Genomic DNA, 27,829 nt, shown 5'->3' on the forward strand with positions numbered 1-27,829 from the left:
TTATCTTAGCAGTGAACAGAGGAGACCCTCTCTGCAGGTTCTCAATAGCAAGTTTCATATTTAGGTATTAATTTTATCTGTGATTTCAACAACCCAACGGGTAATCACAGCTTTTACGAAAGCAGTGGGTTGCTTCAGTTCACCACTGTATTCTCACTCTCTTTCCTTCTCCAAAGCATCAAACAATCTTTTCCTTCTGATTGCCAACAAAGTTGAAACCTGCCACCATATCACAGCATGAAGCTGTTTGTTTATGTATCTGGTTTTCTTTCTTCATAATCCAAACACTCATCTTGGGTACCTACAACAAGCTTTTAAGGCACGAAATTATAATTTACATTTAAACGTAGTACTTACGGTTGGCATAGTTTTACCAGATCCTGATCAGTGGTGTTTGGAGGCAGTGCTCTGATGTAAAGGTTAGTTTTACTTAATTGATCCCATCCTGAGTTGCTGCTGCTACTACTGTTGTTATTACTGCTGGTGGTGCTGGGACTAGGAGGAGCCATTGGGTGGGCTGGTACAATGGACTGCTGCAAAGGAAAAAGCAGGTTAAAGTACAGGTACAATCACAGCATGCACATCAGCTCAGCCCACAGCAGCCTCGTTACCATGTGGAGCACTGTGTTCAACCTGTTCCTAATTACCCACGGATTTTAAATACAACTGCTTTCACACCACATTTGGGACAGGACTCACAGGCACTTCCTGATATCGCCGACCACCACTCGATGCAAGACACAGGGTCAAATTATATATAACTTTCACTGAATATTACTCAAAGGATTTTATCACTCTTCATTGTGTCATCTCATGTGAAAATGAAATAGGAACTATTGTTCCTCTAGGTTCCAGCAGGTACAAAGTTTATATCACTATGACTGTTTCACATGTCAAATTGTGGCAGACACAAAGACCATGCTCTTTCCTTAATCTATCAAAAAACGCAAAAATAATTAGGAGCCTCTTTTCTATCTCTTGGCTTTTAGTACATCACAAAATATTGCTATTATTTTTTTAGAGATAGAGAAGGAGCACAGATAGCTTAAGAAAAAGACTTTAAATGAATGGTGTGCCTTGGGAGAACTTTCATACTGCTGTCTGTCTCCATATTTGTGGATTATTTCACAATTATTAAGAAAAAGGCTCTATATAATGGCAAAAAATTCAAGTTTCAAAAGGAGAAAAGCACAGAAGCACTTCTACCTACTCCTCAAGGTATCTAATGCTATTGCTCTTAAAATCAGACCCCAATAGAACATAAAAACATCCTAGAGGAAATCTGCAATAGAGAAATCATTTGCATTAAGAGAAGTATAGCAGGGCACTGTACAAAAAGTACTAAGAACCTGTCTGTGGTGTTTTAAGAGAGGAATACTTTAAAAATATACTAGAAGATGAAGTTGCCTGTAAATATCTTGTGACTACACAGTTTTCACTGACAAAGTGGCTGCATGTGGCTCCTTTCCTGCAGAAGCCTGAGCTTCCACCACAAACTCATAGCAAAGAACTGCCCCATGAATAAAGAGGAAAAGCACAGGAGAGGAAAAAAAATAAAATGGAATATAAAGTGAGATGTCAATGTAGACTCGCTTGTTCCCACCCTAGTGCCACCCTCTTCCTTGGGTTAGTACAAACAGTTGTATGGCCACAAACTGAACCAAAAAATTATTTTCCCTGATCTGGTACACCGCATGTGGGCTTTGCACTACGCAAAAGTGACTTTGGCTGTCACAAGGCAGGGAGCAGGAATGCAAAGGCAGAGAGGAAAGGATTAGAGTTTAGCTCTGTTTAAAGCACCCATGAAACACAAGAAAAGCTAAACTATTTTGGAGATAACCTCAAGAAATTGGAATGGAATTGTGAGTGGGAGAAAAGTACAAAGGCATGCCTTATATCAGATACTTTATGGTAATTATGTGCTTCTTTTTTGTGTTTCCCTAGGAAGGTTTTGAAATCTTCCAGTTTGGCATATTGCAAAGTTTATTATGCAGCTATAATGGCCTGGAACAGCCAACTGTAAGGCTTGCTATAAAACCAACATTGATAAGCAGTAACATTGTTGCTGCCCAATTTAATTGAACTGAAAATTACAAAAAAGAATGAAGTACATTCCTGATCATTTAGCATTTCAAAACTGAGTATCAATATTTCATTGCCATAGGGTTAGAGATTTTTTTTGTTTTTAACAGAGATTTTTAGAAACATCAATTCCAAATATAAATATTTTGGAAGAGATTTGAAGTACTGATCTAGACTTTCTTCCAGGGAAAAAGATTAAATGCTCCCTTCCAAGTTTGCAATGGAAACACTGACGGATTTTAACAATAGCAGCACAAGTCAGTCTGTCAGACCACTCTTCTCCCAGTAACGCCAGGCAATTATTTTTAGGGTTACAAGCAATGCAGAATGACAGAGCAACTAGTTTCAAAACATTTTCACAACAGAAAAAACTTAGTCTGGCACAGTGAAATTCTCTTCAAAAAGCCTTCAGTGAAGTTCTCAAAATGCAGTGATCAAATGCAAAACTGCTCTGTTTACGGTTTCAAAACGTGCATGTACAGCTGCCAGAAAACTCAACATACACATACCTGTCTTCATCTAAACTCGTTTATTTCTAAATTACAACAGAAGGCTAAGAGCCTCTATTAAGTTTTTCAGTATCTTTGGTTTGGTTTTGCTTTTATTTCTTACAGTGTTTTTCCCTTAAAATCTTTGTTTTTCTATGTCATGAAGAACTGGAGTTCTGCAAAATCTTGTCACCAGTTGGCCAAAGGCAGGAGAGGAAAATGTGTGTCTGTGTGTAGAGAGAGCAGGAATCCTAATTCTGTCTGTAAAACATAAACACTCCATTCTGAGAAATTTAAACTTCTATTTAAACATGAAGATGTTCTAGTGCCAGTGGTCACATTCAAACATCATGGGAATGTAAATGGGACTATAGCTGTCTTCCTCAGTTTATAGACAGAAGGTTTTTCAGCGCTTCCAGAGAGACTCATACCTTCACAAGCCTTAGAGGCTCTACAAAACACATGTGCTGGGTGTCCTGCAGCTCTCAAAGCCTGCACCCCAACGACAGACAGCCATTAAAGGGACAGCGACTCCTTAAAGCCATACAACTAAACCACGTTTTTTACATTAAAACTTTAATTTTAAAATCTGAATCACTTTTTCCGCTCTGTTCCTCATCGACAACTACTTATAAAAACTAAATTATAGAGGTCCCTCTGTTGTTCAAAGGGGCCTTTTTTCCAGTTGCTCTTGCTGCAAAGGGTTGGTTGGCAGTGCAGCCGCGACGCCGTGACCGCGCTGGCGGAGCCTCCTACGCTGCCAGCGCGGGCCAGGAGAAGAGTTTGAGAGTTTGTCTGCTGGCGTAGTTGCATCACCTCCCCAAACAACATCAGCCAAGCCGATAAAAGCTCTCTTCTGCCTGCACAGCTGCATCCACACCTGGGCTTTTGCCAACATATTGATGTCAGCGGGGATGTATGACTTTTTTCCACACCCCTGGCTGATACACAGTGCTTTGCTGGCAAGACATTCTGCAGAGGAGACCTGGCCAAAGTTTGGGGTTGTTTGTTTAGAAACAGCTTTCACAAAACTTAACTGAGTGCTCTGTCTAAAACCTGAAATCAAATTTGAAAAGTTTTTGTTTACCAATTGTAGTTTCTGCTAAAAATTCCTATCAAATCTGTTCTTAAGCTTTTACTATATGGACCTCGCAATAATTTGCAATATTGCAACATACACAAAAATACATTTATTAATTTTTCTTCATAAGCATTGCATCTTAAATTAAAACACCGAACTCAAGAATAAGAGGAATGAATGTTAGCAATAGAACATTATTTCTTGTGACAATATTCCTGTTCACAAGAAATACCATTGTCACACTGGTTTGTCATTTCCTCTTTAGTTTTCACTCCAAGAGGTAATTAGCCATTGCTCTTTTTAAACAGCAGTTTCCTTCCTGTCATCTTCAACAAACATCTAAGCAAAAAAGGCCAGTGACAGAATAATCAGCCCATCTGCTCTATGATCTCCCCAGCCCATTCTGGAGCCAGCTGTGAGGAGCTGCTCTCTGAGGACCTTCCCTCCAGCCCTCCACAGCCCCACCACAGCAATGGGAAAACCACAGGTACTTATTAGGAAAACAAAAAGCTCAGTGACTGAACAGTCCCCATGAAGTGCCTTAAAACAAGGAGAATTGTCTGCCTGTGTTTCATTCTCAATATAAACCCCAAATGGGAATAACTGCAAGTACTGAAAATCAGCTGGAGAATATACACATCTTATATGAGCCATTCCCGTCTTTCTTATAAGCCATTCTATGCTTAAGGACTGCAAATAAGTCAGAGCAGGATTTTGTCTACCTAGGAACAGAAGAATCTCTTTTCTGTCAACAGATTTTAAAAAAAAAAGAAAAAAGACACCAAACCAAAATAGAATAACCCCAAGAAATTCCTTTGACCTGGGGGTTGAGAGATACTGATCCCTGCTGCCTTCAGACTACAGAATTCCAACAGAACTTCAATGAGCAGAAGATAACTTGGACAGTGACTCTAAGTCACTGTCCCAAAACAGAGTATGATCACTACAGTAGCACTCCATTTAAGTCTCTAACTTTGTGCAATAAAATATACATTATAAAGTTATATAACATGCTAGCATTTAATTATGAGTTTAATCACTCAGCCAAAATTCCTAATGGGAAAAGTACTATGACTTTTTACAACAAAGTTCTCACACATCTACTCTAAATTCAAACCACAAATTGCAGCCTACATTAACTATCAGATTTAGCCAGAATTCCTACTTGGATCATCTCACAGTATCAAAATTTCATCAGCAGTGTTTCCCTAGCTTTGCTCAGGTGACTAAGCTACAAACACCTGCTTACCCAGCCTGAGTACTTACTTTGCCTAAGTTCCCTGATTTTGAAAGCAGCACCTTCAGTAAATGGCACTGATATAAAAATTACCATACATTTTCTGTGGATGTGTGAAACAGTGAGAAAAAGTATTGAATCTGAAATTATTTTTCATTAAATTGGGCGTTGCTTGTTTATTTATTAATCTACCTAACACTTCAGGTTAGAGAAAACTTTACATGTACAATGAAAGCACGGGACACTGCAACACTTTGTACACAGCTTAGGAAACAGGAACTCATTTGGAATTAAATCATGTCCCTAGCACAAAGAAGAACTCCAAATGTTTAACAGAAATGAGTGTTCATGGATGAAGACAGTTGCTTTATTACCTTTCTTTAAATAAGGAAACATTAAACCTTGATCCCTTACTCTAAGCCAGCAAAGTGACAGCTGCAGAGGAGATGCCATTTTGAGTGTCCTGCACTATTCTGTTTCATGTTTTTCCTCATCATGTCTGAAACATTACAGCAAGCAAAACTGAATTTCTGGAGGCCTCTCCAAGTTCAATTCTCAGTGGACATGAGTCAACCAGTAGAAACTGAAAGCTTTGCTGCTGCTTTACTCACATCTCCTGCCTTAGGGTAGCTTCTCCAACTGCTCTTCTTCAGTCTGTAAGCACTTGTCACAGGAAGATTCAACAACAAAATCGAAGCATTTTCAGCATGACACCAGTATAAAGAGTATCTCAGAAGCTCCAGACTTCTGTTGAAAATCTCCTCAGGCAGGAAAAACACTGATACCTGCCCCCTTTTTCTCTTTTAAACCACCAATCTTAACTTCTCCTTGCACGGGTAAAAAGCCCGATCTCATAGCGACACTGTAAGAGCCAACGGGACTATTCCAGAAAGGGCTGGTGAACTGCACAAGGCAGCAACTATGGACACTGTGTTTTGTGATCAGAGCTATTTGCATACCCAGGATGCAAGCCTGTTCCATCTTTCTTTAGGTGGTGATGACAGGTGTTAGTGGTTCAGGCACACAGAGCAGAAACAACTACTGGGAAGATGTGGGACCCTGAGGGTGGAGGCAGGCATCGGGCAAAGACTCTGCCTGTCACAGAACATCACAGGCAGACCAGGAGCACCTGGAGATCCAGCCCTCTGTTTCTCCCAAAAAAACCGCTCTACATGTTCCATATCTTGGTATGAAAGGACTATGCCCAGAATACTACAGTTGAGATTACAGCAATGATGGACTGCAATAAATAGGATGAAAATGAAGTAATCAAGGTAAAAAACATATCACACTGAATAGGGAAGCCCCCTTGCCTTAAAAGACAAGTTTTAAGAGGAGCTTTACAAGATAAAAATATAGGGTTATACCTTTTTTCTTGCCTGTATGTTACAGCCAAGTCCTATGAAAACTGTTTTTCTAAATACAGATAACAGTCTTTTCCATACTAAAAGGAAACAAAACTGTAGGTGGATAACATCATGCATCTATAAAGATAATAATTTTAAAAAAAGTTATTTTCACTCTTTTATTTGTTTTTAGTTAACATTCTTTTTCTTCTTTGTTGTACTTTAATTTGAACAATTCACCAGTAAGAATAAAGTTTCTGGCAAAATCCAGGGAAGCAGTTAATACATTTTTTCTGAGCCATTTGAAGAAGCCCTTCCTTGAAATACAGAAATGCATGAATGAGTAACATACTTCTAGCAGCTTTCTTTTTAAAACATCTTCATGAAGAATGGCTCTACCAGCAATGAAACAAGACAAAGTCTAGCACAGAGCCCCAGTCATGGCTCAGATGCTCCTAACAATTTCACCTCCAGACTCACCTGATTATAACACAAGCTCATTCCCCACTGGCCTGTTTGCTTCCTCCCCTCAGATCTTATAGCAACATAGCAGGACTGAACCTGTTCTCACCAGAAAGCAACAATTACTAAAACCAGAAAGTATTGAAGTAAACCATTCCAGCTTGTTATAAAATGTCACATTTTCATATTTTGACAGGAAATTGAACCAGTATTGTTTAAATTACACATTTAAAGCTTAATTCAACAGCAATCTTCTGCTAGCAATGAAAGCAAGCTCAAAAATCTATCTATATCTTTTCTATGAAGACACTTGAAGAAGTGTGAGCATTATCCTGGCCACACTGAAGTATATGACAAAACCCACACTGATGCTTCGAACAGATTTTTATTGTTATTACTCAAGAAAAAAAGCTTTCTAACTTGGAGTTGGCAGGCAAGATGGTAACAATAAAGTAAGCAATGGGGGCAAGAAACTGCTTCTGGTTCAGGGAGCTCTTCTAGACTCTCAATGATAAATGAAAAAGCTTCAAAGTTCCCAGGAACTCACCTACACCATTGACTTTATCCCCTGTCAGGGATATTTTGGTACTCCACTAACTGATTCCCCTAGTCCAGAGACAAATAAAAAGTGCAAAATAAACAAACCTAGCCACACCACAGCACAAAAGCTATCCCAAAGGAGAGCAAGGGGAGTGCTGAACTGGGCTACATCCTGTTCCTTTCCAGATGTCATGAACCCTCCCTTTCCCCTTCCACCTGCTCATCATGAATCATAGCGTCTGTCTTCCCTCTCAGTTTTATACCTGGATTTCCTGGACAATCCCCTGAAAAAATACCTTGGTACGGTGCCCTAGCCATGACAGAATTATAGACACACATAAAGCAAAAGACTTAAGTGTCTGAAATATGAACAAGCAGCAATCCAACAGCTAGGCCACATTTAAAGAATCTGAAAAGAAAGTCAAGATGCTCACGTACCTGAAGAAAGAGAGCATGGTACTAAGATCGACCAGACAGACTAAAAAGCATTGATATGTTTTTGTGGTTAGACCTTCACTGAGCAGTAGACACAAAAGAATTAACTGCCAACTTCCTTCTTGATTCTAGTAATACACAGGCCTGTTTTCTTCAGTGAAACCAGACAAGGCTTTTGCTCAGGATCCAGAAAGCACAGAGTACTGAATATCTAGACTATGTTGAAGTCTTTGTTCCAGCCTGAGGATTCAAATTACAATTAAAAGAAAACACATCCATTTTCAGAGAGGTGTAACTTGCATACTGATGGCTTATGTAAGCACCTGAAAGGTAGCAAGTCCAATAAGTGACACTCAATCCAAATAATAAAAAATTCCTCCCTTGCATTACATATCTCTTGGTACATGTTAATAGCAGGGTATAAAATCTTACAACATTCTCCACAACAGGAAATGGTCAAGATACCCTTCATAGGAGAAATGCTTCACCTGAAACAGCAATTAACTTAGAAACTCCTGGGTCATGCAGTAGTTTAGACTAGATCACAGATGGTCACATCATAGCCTGCAAATCACATACAGCTCACAAGCACTTCAATAGCAGCTCAGAGGACAGTACTCATGGAATTAAAGTAAAAAAATTATTCAATAAGCTCTTCATAAGCATTAAGAGGTTCATAGTGGTCCCTTCACATTGTAAATAGGAGTCTGCTTTAGCATTTATTAAACAGGAAACTCCTGCTCACCACCTCCACTTAAAATCTCTTCAGATGTCAGCGCACTAAGATCTGAAATTAAATAATATTATTTGACTGCACTTACAGTGTAATGGAAGAAGTGGGACTTAAACATATGGAAAATGAGAGACATGGCTTTATCCTCGACATTTTTTGGCTCCCTTGAAGGAAAATACAAGAGAGCAGGTAACCATTTTTCTAAGTAAATCCCACAAAACTAAGCTCTGGCAATGAGACTCCTGTACCACATAAGGCAGTTACTTCTGTTCAGAGGACAGACTCTCATTAGAAGAATGCTAACCCCCAGTTCTATTGCTGTTCAATTTCTTTGTCATTATCTGTTGTGAACATTTACTTCCAATGCCAACAAACAGGACCATAGACAATTTTCAATGTGATCAAAAATGTGCTGCTTTCAAGAGCTTCTGCTTGTGATGTTTAAAATGGATACTTTTTATGGTTGTAGGTAGCTAGATTTTTAATTTCATAAAGCAGTAAATATGCCATATCTTAACTCTTAGGGACGCCATACGTCACTGTATTTTGGACGTTAATCCTGCTAAGTCTGTATATCTTATAAAACTGGTTAAAAAGTAGCAGAGTATATATACAGACACCTTGGCTTATTCAAGAACTGCCTGAATATCTGCATTATAAAAGCTGACAGTACAGCAAAAAAAAAACAAACAAAAAAGTATGTTAAGAATGTTTGCCCATTATTTAGTCCTTTAAAATAATAGAGAAAGAAAAGTTTTTTAAAAAGTTTAAAACTGCACAGAAGTTTCTGAAGTATTATTTATTCTTCTTCCATATTGTGTTAGACTTTAGATTGCTGATAAATCCATGCAAGTATTGTCTCTTACTTAAAAAGCATCACTGCTTTCATGATGCACATAGGAGAATTTTGCAGCTTTTTAAAAATTATTTTTATACTTCTTTGTCCTTTTTTATTATTTTCCAAACTGTTGGCTTTTCCCCCAAAAACTACAATGTCACCATTCTGCTCATCTGGCTATCCTATCCACCCTCCCTCCATAGACAGCAATTATAGGATAGGAAAGGCACCGCATTGAAGATGCATGTCAAAAGAAGCATCTGCTTTTCTGGCAAACTCCACATTGTTGGTGGCATTGGAATTATTGCTATACTGTTTGTCACAGGGTTAGACCACAGATGGCTCTTTTGGCTCACATGGGATCCGCTATGTCATTTTCTGTTTATTCAAGTTAAATAAATTAAAGAACTTGTGCCCGACCGTGCATGAGGGAGTCAATTCCTATCAAAATCCCTTTGTCTGTGATTGTTGACTCCTTATGGGCAACATACTGCACCCAGCCTAGCAGCAGCACTGTTACTGTGAATCCCTCTGTTCCACTCCAAAGAGAATGTATTTTCTTCCTGGTAAGGCCAGGAAGAATACTTACACAAGTATTTAATAGGTGGCCCAGTCTATTCCTGCTGCTTCCTTTGACAACATCGATGGAACAGATGAGGCAGCTGGCTCTAGGTCCTTTCTTCTGCATTCCTAAATCTTCATCTCCCTGAGGGACCACACCCTCTTCACCACAGCCAGCATCTCTAGCTGTTGGAAAGGTGGCACATCAAACAAAAAAGGGTCGAAAAAGCCACTTTTATAAGACTTCATCATCAAGACTGAATCTGGATGCCCTCATGAAAAGGCTCATCGAGCTGCACAATTCATACTTCAAAGTACAGATCATTTTAGATATTCCTATTCACTAACGTTTTTTCCTTTTCTAAGTGTCTCCAGGCCTAACTAATGTAATCAGGAAAGAACAAGCTGGTGTAGATACACTGCCTGAGTGCAACATAAAGGTTACTGTAATTTTGGTACCAAAAAGGTCCAATTCTGCTGCTCAGCAGCTTGTTGTGTGCCTATGTCAAGTAACAATTGAACCAGTATCAGTGAGAACAGCATCTTGCATCACTTTCCACGGGAATAAATGACTCCTCCAGGAGCTGAAGGAAAGGAAAGCATACTCAGACCATCACCATCATTCCTAGTTACTCCACTGCAATTATTTCCATAGTCTTTCACAGTATTTGCCACAGAATTGAGGTCAGCATGACCTGTGCTAGACTGAAAATTCCATTAATCTTTTTGCTCCTCACTTCTGAAATTTCAAGAACTGTCCTTACAGTTTTTATATTCTGCAACATGATAAAATGCAGCAGATTCAAGTAATTATAATCAACAGACTTAAGCAGGATATGCACAGCATTGCTGGTAAAGGATTAAAGCGAGTCTCAGGTATAACCAGGAAAGTACATACCAAATTCAAGAAATACTAACAGCATTAAATTCATCATTCAGGCTTCATACCCCACTGCCTTTTACAGTCAAGAAAAAGGGAAACACAAGATACTGTTACAATTACTTCAGCAAAGGCTGAAGTGACTATCAACTAAACTTCAGCCAGGAGTTTGTGCTAATTTGTCATGGTATTTTGACATCCATGGAGTCCCTGTATGAGACTGTGTTGCTGCAAGTGGTGTATGTATACACACATATCATATATATTGTTTTTATTTGTTATTTATATATTTATTTTGTACATATAGTCTGACACTGAACTTGTAATTTGCTATGGGAGAGTGACCACACCTCCATAAATGTGATTCTCCTCCATAGCAAAGCCACCAAACTGTACAGAAGCAGCCAGGTATTATTAAAACAGCAGTACAGTTCTAAAACATGAGCAAGATCAGTAGAAACTTTTCAAACCATCAGATTCATTATGTAAGGAGTTGCCAGTTTTCAGCACTTGCATATATTGGCCTGTCCCACTCACATCCAGTGGTTCTGCATTCATTTGCACAAGCTGAAAATCTGTCCAGAAGCTTTATAAATTTCAACATTGCATAGAACTGACAGACCAGAAGACAGCAGTATACAGTGTTGGCAAAACTACTCTACACAGGGCTTTTCTACAGAGCACCAGGGAGCAAACTCTGCTTGGTCTGCATGCTACAACACGCAAACCAATTTTCTTTGCATTGTAATGAGACTGAGTGTAGCACATATGAGACTGCAAATGACATTCCCAAAGTCTTCTAAATGACCCTCAACACTCTACATGCTTTCCTAGAATGAAACGTAGAAGCTCAAATCTCATTAGAAAAGAGCTGGAGTTTAACTTCATTGCTTCTAAAACGTTTGCCTGCCGCATCATTTCCCATTTGGGAGGAGAGTGTGGCCTTGGTACGGGCACCTGGCTGCAGCGCCTGCAGCGAGGGTGAGACACAACAGCAGATTTACCAAAAATGTTCATGAGTTCAACTGTATCAGTGCAGTTACATGCACAATGACATCTCCAGGACAAAGGTCTAATTTCTCCTCTCATGGAAGGCAATGAACACTGCAGTGCTGTAAGTTTGCCTTATACCCAGCAAAAGTGAGTTAAAGTAAGAGCTGAGTAAAAGGTGTGTGCAGGCAGCACTGAGGACAACTGCTTCCAGATTTCTGGGGCCAGTGGCCACCATGCTACTTCTGACATTTCTCAGAGATGTTCCTGCACCATTAGAGAACCATACTAAAGCCCACCACATCCAACCTTTTTGGCCAAATGTTCACTACAGCATATCCAGCATAGCTGACATTAAAAGTCTATTTTCTCCAGGTGTATGATGTAATACAGTCACACACAGGATACCCAGTGCTCTTCAGGAAAAAAGGAGTGCTCTGTCATGCCCAGAACAATTTGTACAACTTTATCCTATGTAGCACATAGAGATTTATACCCATGAACAGGCACCAAAGGACAAATTACAATCAGTTTAGCATGACAAAAGCAGCTATGTTTAACTCTTGGGAAAGATGGAAACAAGAACTGCTCACCCAGCCAGTGAACGGTTCAGACAGATATCTAACACCACCATTCTGCAGCTGCTATTATACAGAAAATGCTGCTAAGATGGTACAGACAATTCAAGACATTCCCAGTTGATCAGGAAACACTAGCAGCAGAAAACACAGCTTGACAAACAGCAAGAAATATACAGTTTCTCTCATTTGTTACCCCTTTGCCCCTGAAAGTGTGTGTTCAAGCAGACACACATAAAGCAATTCTATATACATTATTTTAGATCTGTGTATCCCATATATTTAAATCTTAAATTAAATTACAGGCTGTTTGAACACTATGGAGTAAGACATTACCACCTAATTTTTCTTTCTTCTGCAAGCCTTTATGAGCTTCTATCTTGAAACCATCTGCTAAAAAGAATACTAGGAAAATGTTGACATTGGACAATTTTATCCTGGAAAAGGTAAAAAAAGTAGTATTTTTTGTCTTTAGATATCTCAAAAATCCTAACCTACTTGTAGGATTGGTTTAGCTTCTTAGAAGTTAGAGGGAAGCATTTTCTGCTCACATTTCCCATCAGTACATCCTTCTTGTCTCCCAGTACTCAGTGGCTGTGCCCTCTTGACTCATTTTTCTCTCTCACGATAGACAATTTTTATGCACAAGAGTGAAAAAGAAGCATTGCTTCATTTTTTAAAGAAGAATTTTAGATATTACAGTAATACAAAAATCACTTGCTTCATTACCAGAATGCTTAATGAAGTGATCACTTTTCCAGCATCATTTCAGGGAACTGGGACTAGGATACTCCAGAACACAATACTTAGTATAGCACAAATACTATTTAATCCCATTCAGCTTGGATCAAGCAGGGTTTGTCAGCATTTGCTCAGCATCAGTCTCAACAGATCCAGGCTATTTCCAGCAAAACCATTCTGTTGTTTAACGAAAGCCAGTTTGGGCATCCATGGCCTAGAGAAGCTGATTTTAGGCCTGTTTAAAGCACAAAGTTGCTGAACATTCAAGACCTCAAGAATTCTTTTGAATTTTAAGCCCTAGAAAATATGACACATTTAAATTAGAAGTAGTAGCAGTAGTAAAAGAATCTAACCAATTAGTAAATGTAATGCTCTTTATGCAAAGTTATGAAAAATGTAAATATTTTCCTAAACACACGTGATCAAGGGTGCACAGAGGAGAAGGAACTCTTTCATACATTAAGGCAATTCACTACAATACTGTGAACACAACAAATCTGGGGACTTGACAAAACGTAGCAAGGAGTTTGCTAAAACCAGCATAGGAAAATCCAGCACATGAGCCTACTTTTATAGATCGCAGTCTGCTTCTCCTTACGAATAAGGAAAATGGTATTCCTTCAGCAGGATGAAATTCTCAAAGTTGCAAAGGTAGGCTTTTAATTAAAACTGAAGATTCATCCACAAAAATAAGAGCAAGATTTCGAAGGGGAGGTAACTTCTGGCGGAACTCCCCAGTAGATGCCTAGCTGCACATTAGGAATTACTTGTCTGCACTGAGCTTTGATGGCCTGAATGTAGCACCAGGTCAACTAACAACAGCATGGAAAGCTGAAATCTTTCAAACACTATTGACTGGATGTGTTAACATGGAAATTCAACTCCTGATAAGTTTTCAAGTAGAAACAGCACTTTCTGAGATATCCAGGCTATGCAGTTAGTGAAAAGAGTGGTACAGGGATGTCAAAAAAGGGTGGTTAGATCTGCTGGTCTGATAATGGCTTTGGTACAGTACCAAATAAAGTACAAAGATGTCTTTGCTGGTCTTGCCAGCAGCTCACCTTTCAAGACAACCTTTCCCTCAGTTTGGCTGAAAAGATCCAAGTGCAACGGAGGCAATTGTGGAGTCACAGACCAAGATGGCAGTTCAAGGAATAGCTTAGGCTGGCATTATTCCAAAAAGCAGCATCCTTGCCCCTATGGCTGCTTACTCTTCCTCCTGGTGTCTCCCCCTTGCCCATCAAAAGAACAAGGAGATTAAAAAATTTAAAAAAAAAAAAAAAAAAAAAACCACACAAGAAAAAGGAAGCTCAGACTGCTTCATTTACCAATGGTCCTGACTCATGAAAGTAACAAAACAGCATTAGGCTATCAAACAGTCCGGAACTAAATCAACGTTAGATTTTCATACACAAAGTAAGAGAACTGCAGCAAACACATGTGGTACTTCTGGCTGAGTCTTACAAGTAAGGCAACAAGCAGCATGCACAAACTGGTCTGCTAAAAGTAAGTGAAATCCTCTGTACATACCACAGGCACCAATGCTGCTCTGGCCTTAGGGTCAGATTTTCCTTACAACCTTATCTGAAACAAACCCAAGTCAGTCTTTTCTCATTCTTTAAAGGATGATTTTTTGGTAGATGCTTATCACTTATTAGATCAAATACTTTCTGACTGCTGACTTTTTACAAATGATAATTTTGTCCAAAATCTCGGGCATGCAATTAAAAAAAACCCATGCTATATTACGCTATCATTTCCTGTTCTTCTTGATAGCTGTAATTTATTTGAATCATACAAACAGAAGAGTTGTTGTCACTTCCACAGACCCCATCAATTTTTCTCGCATATTGTCTTCTAATTTAAAATTTCACTCTTGATTTGAACCAAGAGACAAAACCTTTTTTTTCTTTTGCAAGCTACTGTTCTAACTCATGCAGCTTTTAAACTCAGATTTTGAATTCTGAGAGAAAAGTGATTTTAAGTGGTTAAGAATATAATTCAGATATCAGAAAGTCAAGCCACACAATATGGCATATTCTAAAACTAAAATGTTTGTGACTTCACAGTGTATGATAATGAACAATCCCTTTTACACCCAGAAACTTAGTTCTGAAGATCAGTTACAAAGATTTAGCAGCTGTATGCTAAGCAAATGCAGGATGCCATGTCTTGGTGCATCCAAATAGCTGCTGGGGGAATGTATGACTGCACCATGAATCATTGTCAATTCTGAAATGAAAAACACAAGAATTAGATAACACCTAGGAAAGCTTCCAGACGTACTACTAATACAACATTAATAATATATGAGAAATTCAACTGCCAGGCAGAACTGGTCATGGCAGTGCAGGTAGCAGTCTGACTCAGGCGTGTGAGCAGCTACAGCTACAAGCAGAGATGATCCAAGGAGTGCTCCAGCGGCCACCAGAGGGTTCAGAAGCCCCTGCTGCCAGCAGGCCAGGCATCAGCACAGCTGGCACAACAGCTGCAGCACCTGTGGGAGACAGCCTCCACCTCTGGGTGGTGAAGGGACACGTGGCTTGAACCATGTCTGGGGCTATGTATGGATAGATGACAAACACTAGTCAGGAATAAACCAGTTCATTTGGGCACAGAGCCCAACTCATCTACAGTTTTACTGGCCATGTCCTTACCCTTGGTACAAGAACTCAGCTGAAGAATCATACTGCTGAAAACATCAGAAAGTTATAGATGAAGGAAAATACTTCTAATAAGTACATCTGGAATTGATAATTAACTTTAAAATGCTGCCGTGAAAGGGAATCTGCCCAGCCATTGGCTAACTTTTTAAGACAAATTAATCACTCGCCTCTGCTAGCTGCACAACCCCAGTGCTTAGCAACTGCTTTCAGGTTTGTCTTACATTGTGGACAATTTCAAGGAATCACATTTTCAATAAGTATGTTCAGCTGCACTTTTCTTAGCAGTATTTCTACCTTTGCAGCTTATCCATCTGCACAACTGTTGCATATTTAACACTAATAATCTTGTACATCAGCATTGCTTCACCACAAAAGTCACCATAAATTGAATGACCGTGTTTTGCATTGCCATTAATAAAAATAACATAAACCCAAAAACAAACAAACATAAAACCCCCAATTATTTGAATTTTGAATTTATGTAATTTAATTTGATTTCAAAATTTAAATGGGACAAGAGAATAATGGAAGAAGGACTTCCCAGTTTAAAAAAAAAAAAAAAAAGAAGGAAAAAAAAATAAAGGGGGGAAACCCCCTAAACCCTAAGGAAGTTCATTTCATAGGAAAGATAAGGACATAAAACTACTGAAGATAAGTAGATTAAATTCTGTAAAATCTTAGCCACTGAACTTCAGGGAGTTATTCCTGTTCTCAGTAATATTTTCATGGTTGACTGCCTTTCTGCCCAACAAACATCTGCTTAGAAATAAACTTACCTATTGCTAACAGTAAACCAACCTTCAAAAACTAGAGTTCTACATAGTTTCAACAGACCAGTTTCTTGCCAAAATGAACTTTGCCATTGCTAATTATCTGAAACAGCAATAACAGTGTTCAGATGAATGTTGTCACAGACCATCAAGAAACTACTTACACAGTAGGTGACAGGCAGAATTTGAACACAGTTCTATCATTCCAAACAATCTCTTCTATCCTGAGCTTCAGGGGACAGAAAACACAGACTTCTATACAGGTATGTGTGTGTATATAAATTTTTTTTCAAGATATTTAGTCCTAATTGCTGTAGTATTTGAACCACTTGTTAGCATATTTCTGTGCAAAATCTGAGATATAGGAAATTAATATTAGCAAGTACCTTTTGAAGAGTCAAACCTTAATAATTTAGTTAAGATTATCCAAAATATCAGTGACAGGACCATTTTGAACTTCAGGTCACCATCTTAATCCTTATGAGTAGCCTTTATAGGTATGGCTGGCCTGGGACTTCTACTATTACCCAGGACAATGACACAACACAGCACTTATTTCAGGAAATTATGAAGGTGGAGGTGGATTCAGTCATTTTGAAAGAGGGTCAACAGAGAAGTATCACACCAAAATAGAATCTTTTGACAGAAGGATAAGATACATAGATAGGCTAGATGTTTCTTTACATCATCTACTGTACTGAAATCCAACCCCCACATTAATAATACTAAAACAATAATAAAATGGCAACAGAAACTGTAAATCAGAAAGCACCAAGTTGTCAGGAGCGTCAGAGCAGGGAATTCCCAACAACTTACCAGAATATACAAAGAACAATTACATGCAAATCCAGAGTGCCTTTTACAATGACTACACCAGTCTGTAGCCCTTAGTGACTGAGACCACGACACTCCACACCTGAGAGATCTAAGAACATCATGTTTGCTGGCAATCTGACAAAGTCTACTTCCAAGGTTAACATGATTTTGTCACTACAGCAATTAAAATATTGTTCTAATGCTGAAACAATGACTTCCTTAACCATATCCATCTTGCACTAGCCTCCACAGCATTGCAGAATATTGTATCTGGGAATGGAGGCAGCTCTTAGGCCACTTAAAAAAAAAAACCTACAAAGCCCCTGCATTCTTCTACTGATGTCACAGTGTGTCCTAGGTATCACTAGCACCTTTAACCAGCTGAAATTCTATATACTGAATTACATCTTAGCATTCTTCACCATTAAAATTACTGAAGATTTCAAATGTATTCTATAGCTCCTCAGTATTCCAGGATATAACTGGTTCTCTCATCTCAAAAAACATCCCTAAATCTGGAATATTTACATGGATATGTATGCATTGGAGGCATTGATACCCTAAGACTATAAAGATATCTTATAATTATATTTTTGTTTAAGTGAAACACTTTTCTTAAACCCCAGTTTCGATAAGTGCTTCTCACAAGCAGCATTCAGAGATATATCTTCTGGAATGCTAAATAAAATGCCCCTGTTTCAAAGGTTAGTAGATAAGCAATCATATATAATACCTGTCTCAAATATTTTTTCCAAATTACACAGAAGTATTTTAAAATAAGCACAAGTACTATCATAATAAGGAACATGCAAGCCAAACAGATTGGGTGGAATAATATTAAAGCACTTTAAATACCATTTGATTCTGAATGAGAGCTTAACACTAACCCCATGATATACCAACTACTCAGGTTTCTCATAGGGGAAATTCAGAAGTATTCTGGTTCCCTGTCTCAATAAGCACTTTTTGATGTCAGCAGTCTCACCCCATGCAGTGGCACCACCGGCTATGTAAATATGAGCCGGCATAAGCAAGAGTCTTAAAACTCAGACCCACAATTTTAAACTCTTCTTGAACTTATCTGGAAGACAGACCACTAAACACTTCAAAGGATCTCGTCTGCTGGTGGTTGCTTTCACACAGACAGAAATCCATGGAAATGTGTGCCAGCTCGGCCAAAGCCCAGGTTTGTGCAGTGGGGCTGCTGCTTTCCCGGGCTCACAGGAGGCAAGTCCCTGTCCCGGGCATGGCACAGCCACCATGTCCCTCCTCTCCCACAGCACAGCCACAGGGGGTCGAGTTAACACAGACTTGTACTGTATGTTACTTCTACACTACATACTTCAAAGAGTTTCATGTTGTAATAGGTTATTTAAAGCCTTGGCTAAACGACTAGCTAAGCTAAGCCAGAACAGCACACACGCATGTGGCAATACAAACAGTTCCAAATGGGTCACCGTGGCTGTGCTCAAAGGTGGGCACACAGGTGACACCCACCTGCCAGTCACCTGCAGCAGCTGGAGTGACAGGGTCTCCCTCACTCCCATAGTAGCCCAGCAAAATATCTGCTGCACAACTGTTTAAAGTTTATTAGCAAATTGTACACACAGGCAGAACAGAAAGAAAAACACCACAAGACTTGAAATTCCTTCATAATTTAATACACGGGATCTCCTTTGCAACACACCAACCATCTCTTTAGTGCTCAGCTGAAGAGCACTCCAAAGCCTTGGCTGGGCAGCAGATCTGTGCTGCCCAGGTCTGTGCCTGGGGATGCTCAAGAGACATCACTGCTTCCAAAGCAGGAAAAAACAACCTATGGTCTTGAAAGAGGCATCACCAACTTACAAAATAAAAAGCAATAACTACTCCTTACCCTTCAAGTGGGTTAAGTACAAATAAAATACAGAGAAATACAGAGCCTTAGATCAGAGTCTCCTCTCTGAACACAACTTGAGGTCACAGGGTTGGACAATAACCAGTCTCCCTGAGAAGACTGCAGGTAGTGCGCCACACGCCTGCTCTTAAGGTAAAGGAAACTTGCAGCTCCTGTACTACTATATTGTTTGGGGTTTTTTTCATTTCTCCGTTTTAAGAATTCTGTATTTTTACTTGTGGACTTGTTAACAAGGATCTGCATTTGATTTTACCTTGCCTGCCTGGTGTTTGGAGTGATTTTGGAGTGTTTGGCAGTGGCACAAGCACAACCTGATAAATTTTCTCTGGGTCAAGTAAGCCTTAAAGCAGGATTGTGAATCACCTCAGAGTAGCCAAGAATCTGCGAACACTGCTTCGGATTTTCAAAGATAACTGGATAATCCTTCACCAAGTTGCAGCAGCCTTCCTGGGAGCTGGTAAGACCACAGGCATGAGAAGTGCCCTGTGATGACAGACAATCCTGAGAAAAGCTGCCTTGTAACGCTCACCCAAACTCCCACCTGAATCCTTAGACTTCACTGCTCAAGCACAGTAAAAATGGAAGTGCCATACACATACCTTGAATATCCTAAAGGACTGAATTCTAACACTGTTATGCTGTAGTACCCAAATGACAGAATATATGAGCTGTAGTTAACCAAAGGACTCATGTTTCCACTTTATTGAACAAAGCACCATATGGTAGAGGAGATTCTGATCTGAGAAAACAATAGAAGCTAAGGAAAGAAATAAATCTCCTTCTCATCTAAGCAGAAAAAACCTCACATAATAAGGTGTGAAAGTGCCATTGCCAACAAGAGACACTGTAAAGAAACAATCAATGGTGAAAAAAAGTTACACATATTTAGTTGCAGTAAAGAAGCATTTCATTTCACAAGCAGGTAAGCATCCCGCTAGACTAAGTTTGATGCTCACCCTGTCCTGGTGTTTCTGCTGTTCTTCCACAAAAGAAAATGAAGCCCAAATGAGGCTCTGCAGAACAACGTGTTGCTTGTTTCCACTGCAGCCTCACAAAGTTCTACAATTCTATCAAACAAGTAAATTCTAACTACCCACTTTATTTGACACATCATTTTTCAAGAGCAGAATACTTTAAACAAATAAGACACACATGAGTGATTTCCTAAACAATTATAGTTAAGCATACAGCATGGCTTTTATGAGGACATATGAACAAAAAGGTATTATTATAAATCATATTATGTATTTCTACATTTCTGTAGTTGTCAGCTATTATTTTGCAACAGACCCTAGAGCTGATATATCCTTACACTACATCATAAATTCCAAAAAAGACAGTTTTGAAATGTTGCAACTACATTTTTGTTTTGAAGAGCTTCTAAGACTTCAAAATACTTGCTAGATAATTTTTAAGTCAACACATCTTAGTGCACAGGTTAAGTCTTACAATTGGTATAGAGTTTTACTGTTAAAAATCAATTTACATAAACAGTAATAAAAGTTACAAAACTTAGATTCCTAGAAATAAACTAACTTAAACTGCCACAAACCTAGGTAATCTTGAATTTGTTTAAAGCAATCTCTCACCAGCATTCAATTACTTCAACTGCAGCTTAAAACTACTTTGTGAGTCAATACACAGCTGCAGCTACACTGCCTTAACTGCAGTCTCTTGAGGGAAACAGCTAAAGCTGTGCTAATCACAGTAACCAGCCCTTACAGCACATGATGTTTTTTTGTTGTGTGTATGTTTCCTAAGTTGCTGGGTTAGGAGGCTTGTGCTTATCTAGTCCATGGTTCCCCTCCTCGTTTCTCCTCTGTTTCTAACTCATCCCTTCCCTTTCCTGTTGCATCAGCAAGCTCCAAATACAGTGGCTTCTGCAGGGCTGTTATAATTACCACAGTACACTGCAATTCTGAAACACATGCAAAATAACTCGCAATTATTTCAACAAGGCTCAAGAACTTTCAAATGCGCTTCTGCTGGCTTTTCGAAATACTTCTCACCAACACTTCTTCCAAGATCACAACATCTCCATGCACCTCTTCATTAAGATTACAGATTTATAAGCCTTTACATTGCCCCCCAGGTAAGCTGTTTTAAAACAACTGGCTGTAGAAAAGGAGAAAAACATTCATAAGAAGTTGGAAACAGATCCATGAAGGAAATCCACTAGAGGTTACTAGTCTCCATTGACTTCTTTTGTTATACACCACCTTGTGCAACAAGCAAAGGTCAATTTCAACCACACATTCAAAAGGGGGGTAAAAAAGCTTACCAAAATTGTTATTATATCAAATAATCATTATTTTTATTTACTTGGTTGCAGCACTGTGCGGATGTTTCAGGAGCCATCTCAAGCTTGCAGGAAAGGATTTTCCACTCCCTTCCTTCCTTCCCCTCTCCTCCCTGCCAGCAGTTACAGTTTAAAGGATCTAACTCTTCTGAAATGTGTTAACTCAAGCAATTTTTTTAACAGTTGGAAGTTTCAGGGGAAAAAAAATGAACCCGAAACAAAACAGCAGATGTTCAAGACACAGACTTCTATCTTCCCTTCCATGTGAAACTAAATGGCAAAGACACATACTTTAAACAATAACACTTCCAAAGAGACAAAAATATATTGTTCACCCTCTTAGAAATACTAAACAAAAACTTCAAATTGCCCACTACAGATAAGACAATTATATCACTTTTCATAATCTATAAGATCATGCCTGAACAAGATAAGGTGTTTCCTTTTATTTCTTTCATTCACACTTTGGTACAAGTATAGAAACTCACTGACTGAGTAGTTTTGGTCCCTTGAGAATAAAGCAGAACTTCACAAACAACCTTATAGATGCACTTAAAAAATTAAAGTAGCTGGTATTTAATGTAAGAGTTCAGTTCTGCGAAAGCTAGGTAACTCCTTTAACATTATACACAATGTAAAGGAAAATAGTCTGTCACCTCGAGCTAGTGATACAAAATTACAATTCTTATACTTCTGAGAGAAAGAAACAAAAAGAAACGAATCCCATTTTATTTCTGTAACCACAGATCTCTGCTCAATCTTAGGCACCTCAGCCTCCCCCCGGCCGCAGCACCATCCACGCACACGGGCGGTGTTGTGTCACATCCCTCTGGGCACAGACTGCTCCGTGGAGCTGCATGTTCTGAGTTATGACCAGCCCAGGTCTTGCAAGTTTAATGAGGTTCCTTCTCACACAGGCAGACACCACACACAGAGCCAACTGGGAAATCGTAAAGTAGGATTACAGCCGTAGCTTCTTGACAGGTTAAACCTATAGATAGAGTGAAAGGCTAATCTACGCTTTTAGCCTGAAATTGGCAAAAGCTTTCTCCATTTAATTGTCCTTAGAAACCAACTTTAACCTTCAACTTTCAGAAAACCTAACCTGCAACACAACACTTAACAGCTGCATGAAAAGACTGATCCAAAGCTTTGTCCCTCCACACACAGGCCAAACTTCAAATCAGTGTTAAATTCCTCACGTGCAGCTACACCCAGTTAATCTTCTCAAAACAGCAAACTATGTAAATCTCCTCATGCTGGCAAGACAAACATTACACTCATCAAAATGCAACAAGAATCACCCTTACTGGGCAAAGCTGTTAAAAGGCACAGACACTGGGCTGAGCACGCAGGCTGAGCTGGTAGGACCCTGCACTCATCTCCTTCCCAGGCCTCCAGAGCTGCTTCTGGCTTCCTCTTCGAGAAACCTGAGAGCAGAGGAACCTCCCCGCACAAAGCGATTTAAAATCCCTAATCAAATAGCTGGAGTAGCTCTGTAGATTCAAGGAGCAGATGGCAGGAGAAAGCCTAATTTTTCATTTACGATAATTTTACAGAGTGTAGAAATATTTACTTCAGAGGAGCGCCTCCCGATTTACATGAGAATGACAAAAGTGGGAGGAGGGACAGAGAATCATCTTGTTCCCCACAAACCAAGAGCTACAAAAGCCTGTATTAAGCAGTGTATTGTATGTCATTCTCTTTCCTTTTCATTACACATGCACACACGTGCATTCTTTACAATAGCTCAAATAACCTTGATAGCAAAAGTCTTAGCTCACACCTTTTTCAGACAGGATGTATGGCTATGAGTGTTGCGATAGGTTATTACTGCAGATATCGTGTGGCTTTCATTCTTTAACAAGACCTACACCTGCATTTCAAATAAGTTCTCAGATGAGCTGTCACTCATTTAAGCAACATCTCAATTTTAAGCCTGGTAAGAGTATTTTTAATATGACTGTTTCTCCATAATGCAGGAAATTATTTTGAGCAGAGACCACATTTTAGTATTTTTACAAGTACTCTAGAAGAGAGAAGAGGATCAGGCCAGTCAAATCAGACCTGAAATTGTTGACTCGCTCCTACATGCCAGAGTTGCATAGTGTAGATATGACAGGTTACAAACATAATATTATAGGCACAGATTTGTTTACAAAACAAAACATAGTTATTTAGGAAAACAAAAAGAGAGTATGGGTAAAGATCTGAACCTACTCTACCTATATGGCATTTTGTCAATGTTTTAAATTAAGGTAGAAATTCACATTATATTACAACGTCTTAAAAATAAATCAGGTTAGTGTCACCTTGACTTCTATCAGTGAATCACTCATTTTTTCAATTGATTCTGCTATAGATGCTTAAAAATGAAACAGGATAATACTAAACATGAAGTGCTCTTTTATTACCCTGATATGTATTAAAATAAAAACAGAGACATACAAGCTTCTCAAAAGATTTTAATTTCTCTTTTAAGTTACTTGAAATTGTTTCAGTTTCACATAGGACACACTGTCAGCATAGGAAATCCAGTTACTCCTTTTAGAGACATTGGTTGAGAACTTTTCCTATACTAACAGTACTTAGTGTCTCAGGCTAAAGCTCAACTACAATGCAATTGTCTGTATATGGGTTACACAGAGCATACAGGGACTTAATCTCAACTTTTCTTAATTATCAAGGGTTGAAAAATTAGGCTTGCAGCACTCTTCAGCACTGTTTGATATCAGCTCACCCCTGCAGGTGAAGTCTGAGTGAAAGGGAGATCAGAAAGCCAATGGCTAATCGACGTGAGTGTACATGAATGAAGCTAATAGGCGTTTTCCATGGACTTAACTGCAGAAAAGCACAGACCCTGGCTCCTTATGTAGGAAGTGTTTAGAGCAGAGAATAGCTACACACTAACAAAAGAAACCTTTGGTACCAAGGGTCTTAAGCCCACATAATACCCCTGCATTCATTTCTTTCTCTGCCTATTGGGGGAAAAGGGTCTGTTTGTTTTTCTGATTCAGTCGGCCCTTTTAGCTCCTTGAATCTAAGAAGTGCACTGTGAAAAGAAGAGCATCTTATCAGCCTGCTCCAGAGCAGCAGGCAAACTCACATCCGCACATAAAACACAGCCCTGCCAGCACGAGGCCTGGCCCCACTGCTCTCGGCTCCTGCCAACACCCTGCCCCGCACCCGACACACTGCACAGCCACACGAGGGGCCTTCCTTGATTAATGGTCCTCTCAGGGAGAGCACGAAATAGTATCTGATGCACTGGCTTCATTTATAAAGTATGCAGGAGCACCAGACAAGATGATCAGCATGGGCGTATCCAGGACATTTATTAACAACAAACCAAAACCAGCGCACACAATAAGCATGTTTTGTTATGTATGGACTTGAACACTTTGACTACAAGATGCAAAGATAACTTCATGCACTGCTGGGCAGCATCTGCAGAGCGCTGCTGAGATAACACACCAGTGATTCCTATCAAAAAGATATTTCTATAAAATAACAGGGAGGAGAAAGGAAATAGCAGGTTTTACTTAAGCTTCAAGAAAATATGACTCCAAATTTCACTGTCAAGCAGGTCAGCTACACAGACCATGTGTCATCCCAACAATGCACCAAGCGTTCAAAATTTCCAAGCCTATGTCCTCATTACTTATATGGAACCCTTCACTGCTTGCAGCAGTGATATCTGATTTCCTATTTCTACCCTTAATGCATTCTGACCCCAAGCAAAATACGACGAACTTCCCCAGTATTGCTGACTGAACCTGTCAAATTACTCGTTTCAGCTACTAAGTGCAGCAGACACGGAAGGATTTTTTTCTCACCTGGGAAGAAGCCTGCCATAGTATTTTTGGCATGCTTTGTCAAGCCAGTAGCTTGTCAGCGACCTCTACTCCATTTACCCTCTGGAACACACACAGAGCATGCTTTCCCATTAACGTGAAATGTGAGGGGTTTTTGTTCCTTTTTTAAAATTTAATCGAAGAGTCAATGAAAAATAACACACTAAGCAGTAAATAATGTAAGATTAATACCAACATTGCATCTTGTGTGCGTAAAAAGTGCAGCCAAATACAAACGGTCCAGCAAGGTTGTAACGCAACTATTTCAAATATTTTATTTCCAGCGACTAAACAAACAAACAAAGAAATACCTCTTTCAGTACACCTCAATAGATGCGAGTGCTCCGAGCTTTTCAAAGAGATCATTCTGCCCATAAAATGTCACAGGGTCCCCCTGCGCCTCCCTCGGGGGGAGCTGGGCGCACCCGAAGGGCGGCAGAGGTTTTCTGGAGGGTTGTTTGAAAGAAAAAATGCGCCCGGATCCCCTCGCTCATTTCACCGCGAGTGAAAAACATCCAGCCCCAAGTTTCGCTGTTGCGACACCGGGTTCTTTCTAACCTGTTGCCGAGCCCGGCGGGGCCGGCACCCGCCCGGCCCCCGGCGGCCGCCCCGCACCGCCCCGCACGCCCCGCGAAGGTGACCCGGCGGCGGCCGCCCCGGCACTCGCCAAGGTCACGGCGCGGCTCTTCAGAGGAGGTTAAAAAAATTAAAAAGGAGAAAAGAGTTTCTTTTTTCAAATCCCAGCTCTCGAGAAGTGAGCAGGCTGCAAGCCGCAACTCACGCCAGTCGCCACCCCTCTCCCCACTCCTCCCCCAGCACCTCGGGGCTGCGGGGGGGACGCGGGGGTGCCACAAACGCACGCTTCCCCTCCCTTACCTGCTTCCGATAGGGGGTCCGCCCGCCGCCCGCCGCGCTGCTGTTGCTGCTGGGGAAGATCATCGCCCCGCCTGATCCCCCGCTCCCCCTCGGGATGGGGAGCAACTTTGGCGGCCGCCGGGCTGCGGCGCGGCGGGGCTGCAGGGCGCTCTCCGCCTCCGTGCCTTCTCTGCCGGCTGCGGCTCCTCGAACCCTCCGCTCGGCCTCCGCCCTGCCCGGCCCAGCCCCGTTCCGCGTCGACCCTACCCCGCGGCGGCCGCCCAGGCTGCCATCCACGGGCCCCCGCTGACCGCCGCCGGCTGCCCCAGCCCAGCCCGGCCCGGCCCGGCCCAGCCCGGCCCCACCTCCCGCCGGCCGCAACCACCGCCCAGCAGAGGGAGGGGGCGGGCGGGGAAGCGCCGAGCCGCGGCGGGGAAGCGCGGAGCGGGCGCGGTGCTCGCGCCCCGCCCCGTCCCGTCCCGTCCGGCGCGGGGAGGGGGGCGCGGAGCGGGGCGCGGAGCCAGGCGAGGCGCGGAGCGGGGCGGGGCGCGCCCGGCGGGGTCCCGACCCCCGAGCGGCCGGAGCGGGACATCCCGCGGCGCCCCGGCTGCAGCGGGGACAGCCGCGCTTCGGGCACCCCCCGACTGCGGGGCTGACCGCTCCGAGGCGATAAACACTGCGCCCTTTAACTCTCCTAAGTTTTTCTTGACTAGGGATGGGGAGGGGGGAGGAACATCCGGTCACAGCCCTCTGCAGTGCCTCAAGGCAGCTTTGGGAAGCGAGAGGAAATTCTTAAGTTTCTTCACGAAATTTAGGCCTAAGAAACGTTACAATTCTTAGGCTCTGAGACAGGGACATACGGAGGCAAGGAGTTCCCAACTTCACCCCTGGTACTCTGCACTGTTTACATTGCTATATTTACATTACCCACTGATGATGACAATCTATTTTCTAAGAAAGTCCAGATCTCTGTCAGGCCACTGATCAGTGACACTGTAGAAGAACTTCTGCCACAGACATGCATTATCAGGCACCTTTTGGTTTCTCTTCCTCTTTCTGACAATACGGTGGCCCCGATCCCATACACCTCAACATGGCCATAGGAAACAGCTGGGAAGGAACAGAAAATTGCAGGTAGTTCATTACTGAAACGCCAAATAACAACTGAAAATGCTAGTATTTACAAAAACATACAATCTTCAATTACTGACTTCCCTAGAAATAATCTCTAAGTATTTTGGTATCCTAACATATTTCTACTATAGATCAGAGCCCATCTGAATACAGCAAACGATAGGAAAGCATCAACACTTGGCAGAACTACATTCTGCATAACTTTCCTTTTTTCTCTCTTTCAAGTCCTAAAACGGATCTCATTCCATTTGGCCTCAATTTGATAACACAAGTTTAAGGTCTACTGGATGAAAAGGATGAAAAGCACTGCAGCCACATGGTGATCGCTAGCACTGGAAATTATTTGATGGAATAAGTTTGTACCAGCAGGCTTTATGTAAGGTCAGGTACTGTCTGTCTGTACTACCCTAACTTCATGTTGGATCACGGAACATTTGTATTCCCACTGCTGGCATAAAGCTAATGCCAGAGGCTTAATGCTAGGATAAATTCAGACTCCCTGGCCTGGTTAAGGCCTCATGCCTGCTTCACAACAACATCAGTTGG

At 40.8% G+C, this 27,829-nt stretch overlaps 1 protein-coding gene across 3 annotated transcripts in view; it reads right to left on the bottom strand.

Annotated features, from left to right (window-relative positions):
* The window catches only part of RBMS1 (RNA binding motif single stranded interacting protein 1), a 142,488-nt gene that overhangs the window by 64,302 nt on the left and 50,357 nt on the right, over positions 1 to 27,829 (bottom strand). For 2 of the 3 annotated variants that reach the window (XM_041472958.1, XM_041472957.1), the window contains exon 2: positions 358 to 533. In XM_041472958.1, coding sequence (XP_041328892.1) covers positions 358 to 533 — 176 coding nt within the window. Of the gene's footprint in view, positions 1 to 357; positions 534 to 26,170; positions 26,515 to 27,829 lie in introns of those variants that run through there. The other variant, XM_041472959.1, reaches the window with a different exon arrangement.

Source organism: Pyrgilauda ruficollis, unplaced genomic scaffold (genome assembly GCF_017590135.1).
Source record: "Pyrgilauda ruficollis isolate IOZ18807 unplaced genomic scaffold, ASM1759013v1 scaffold3, whole genome shotgun sequence".
NCBI lineage: Eukaryota > Metazoa > Chordata > Aves > Passeriformes > Passeridae > Pyrgilauda > Pyrgilauda ruficollis.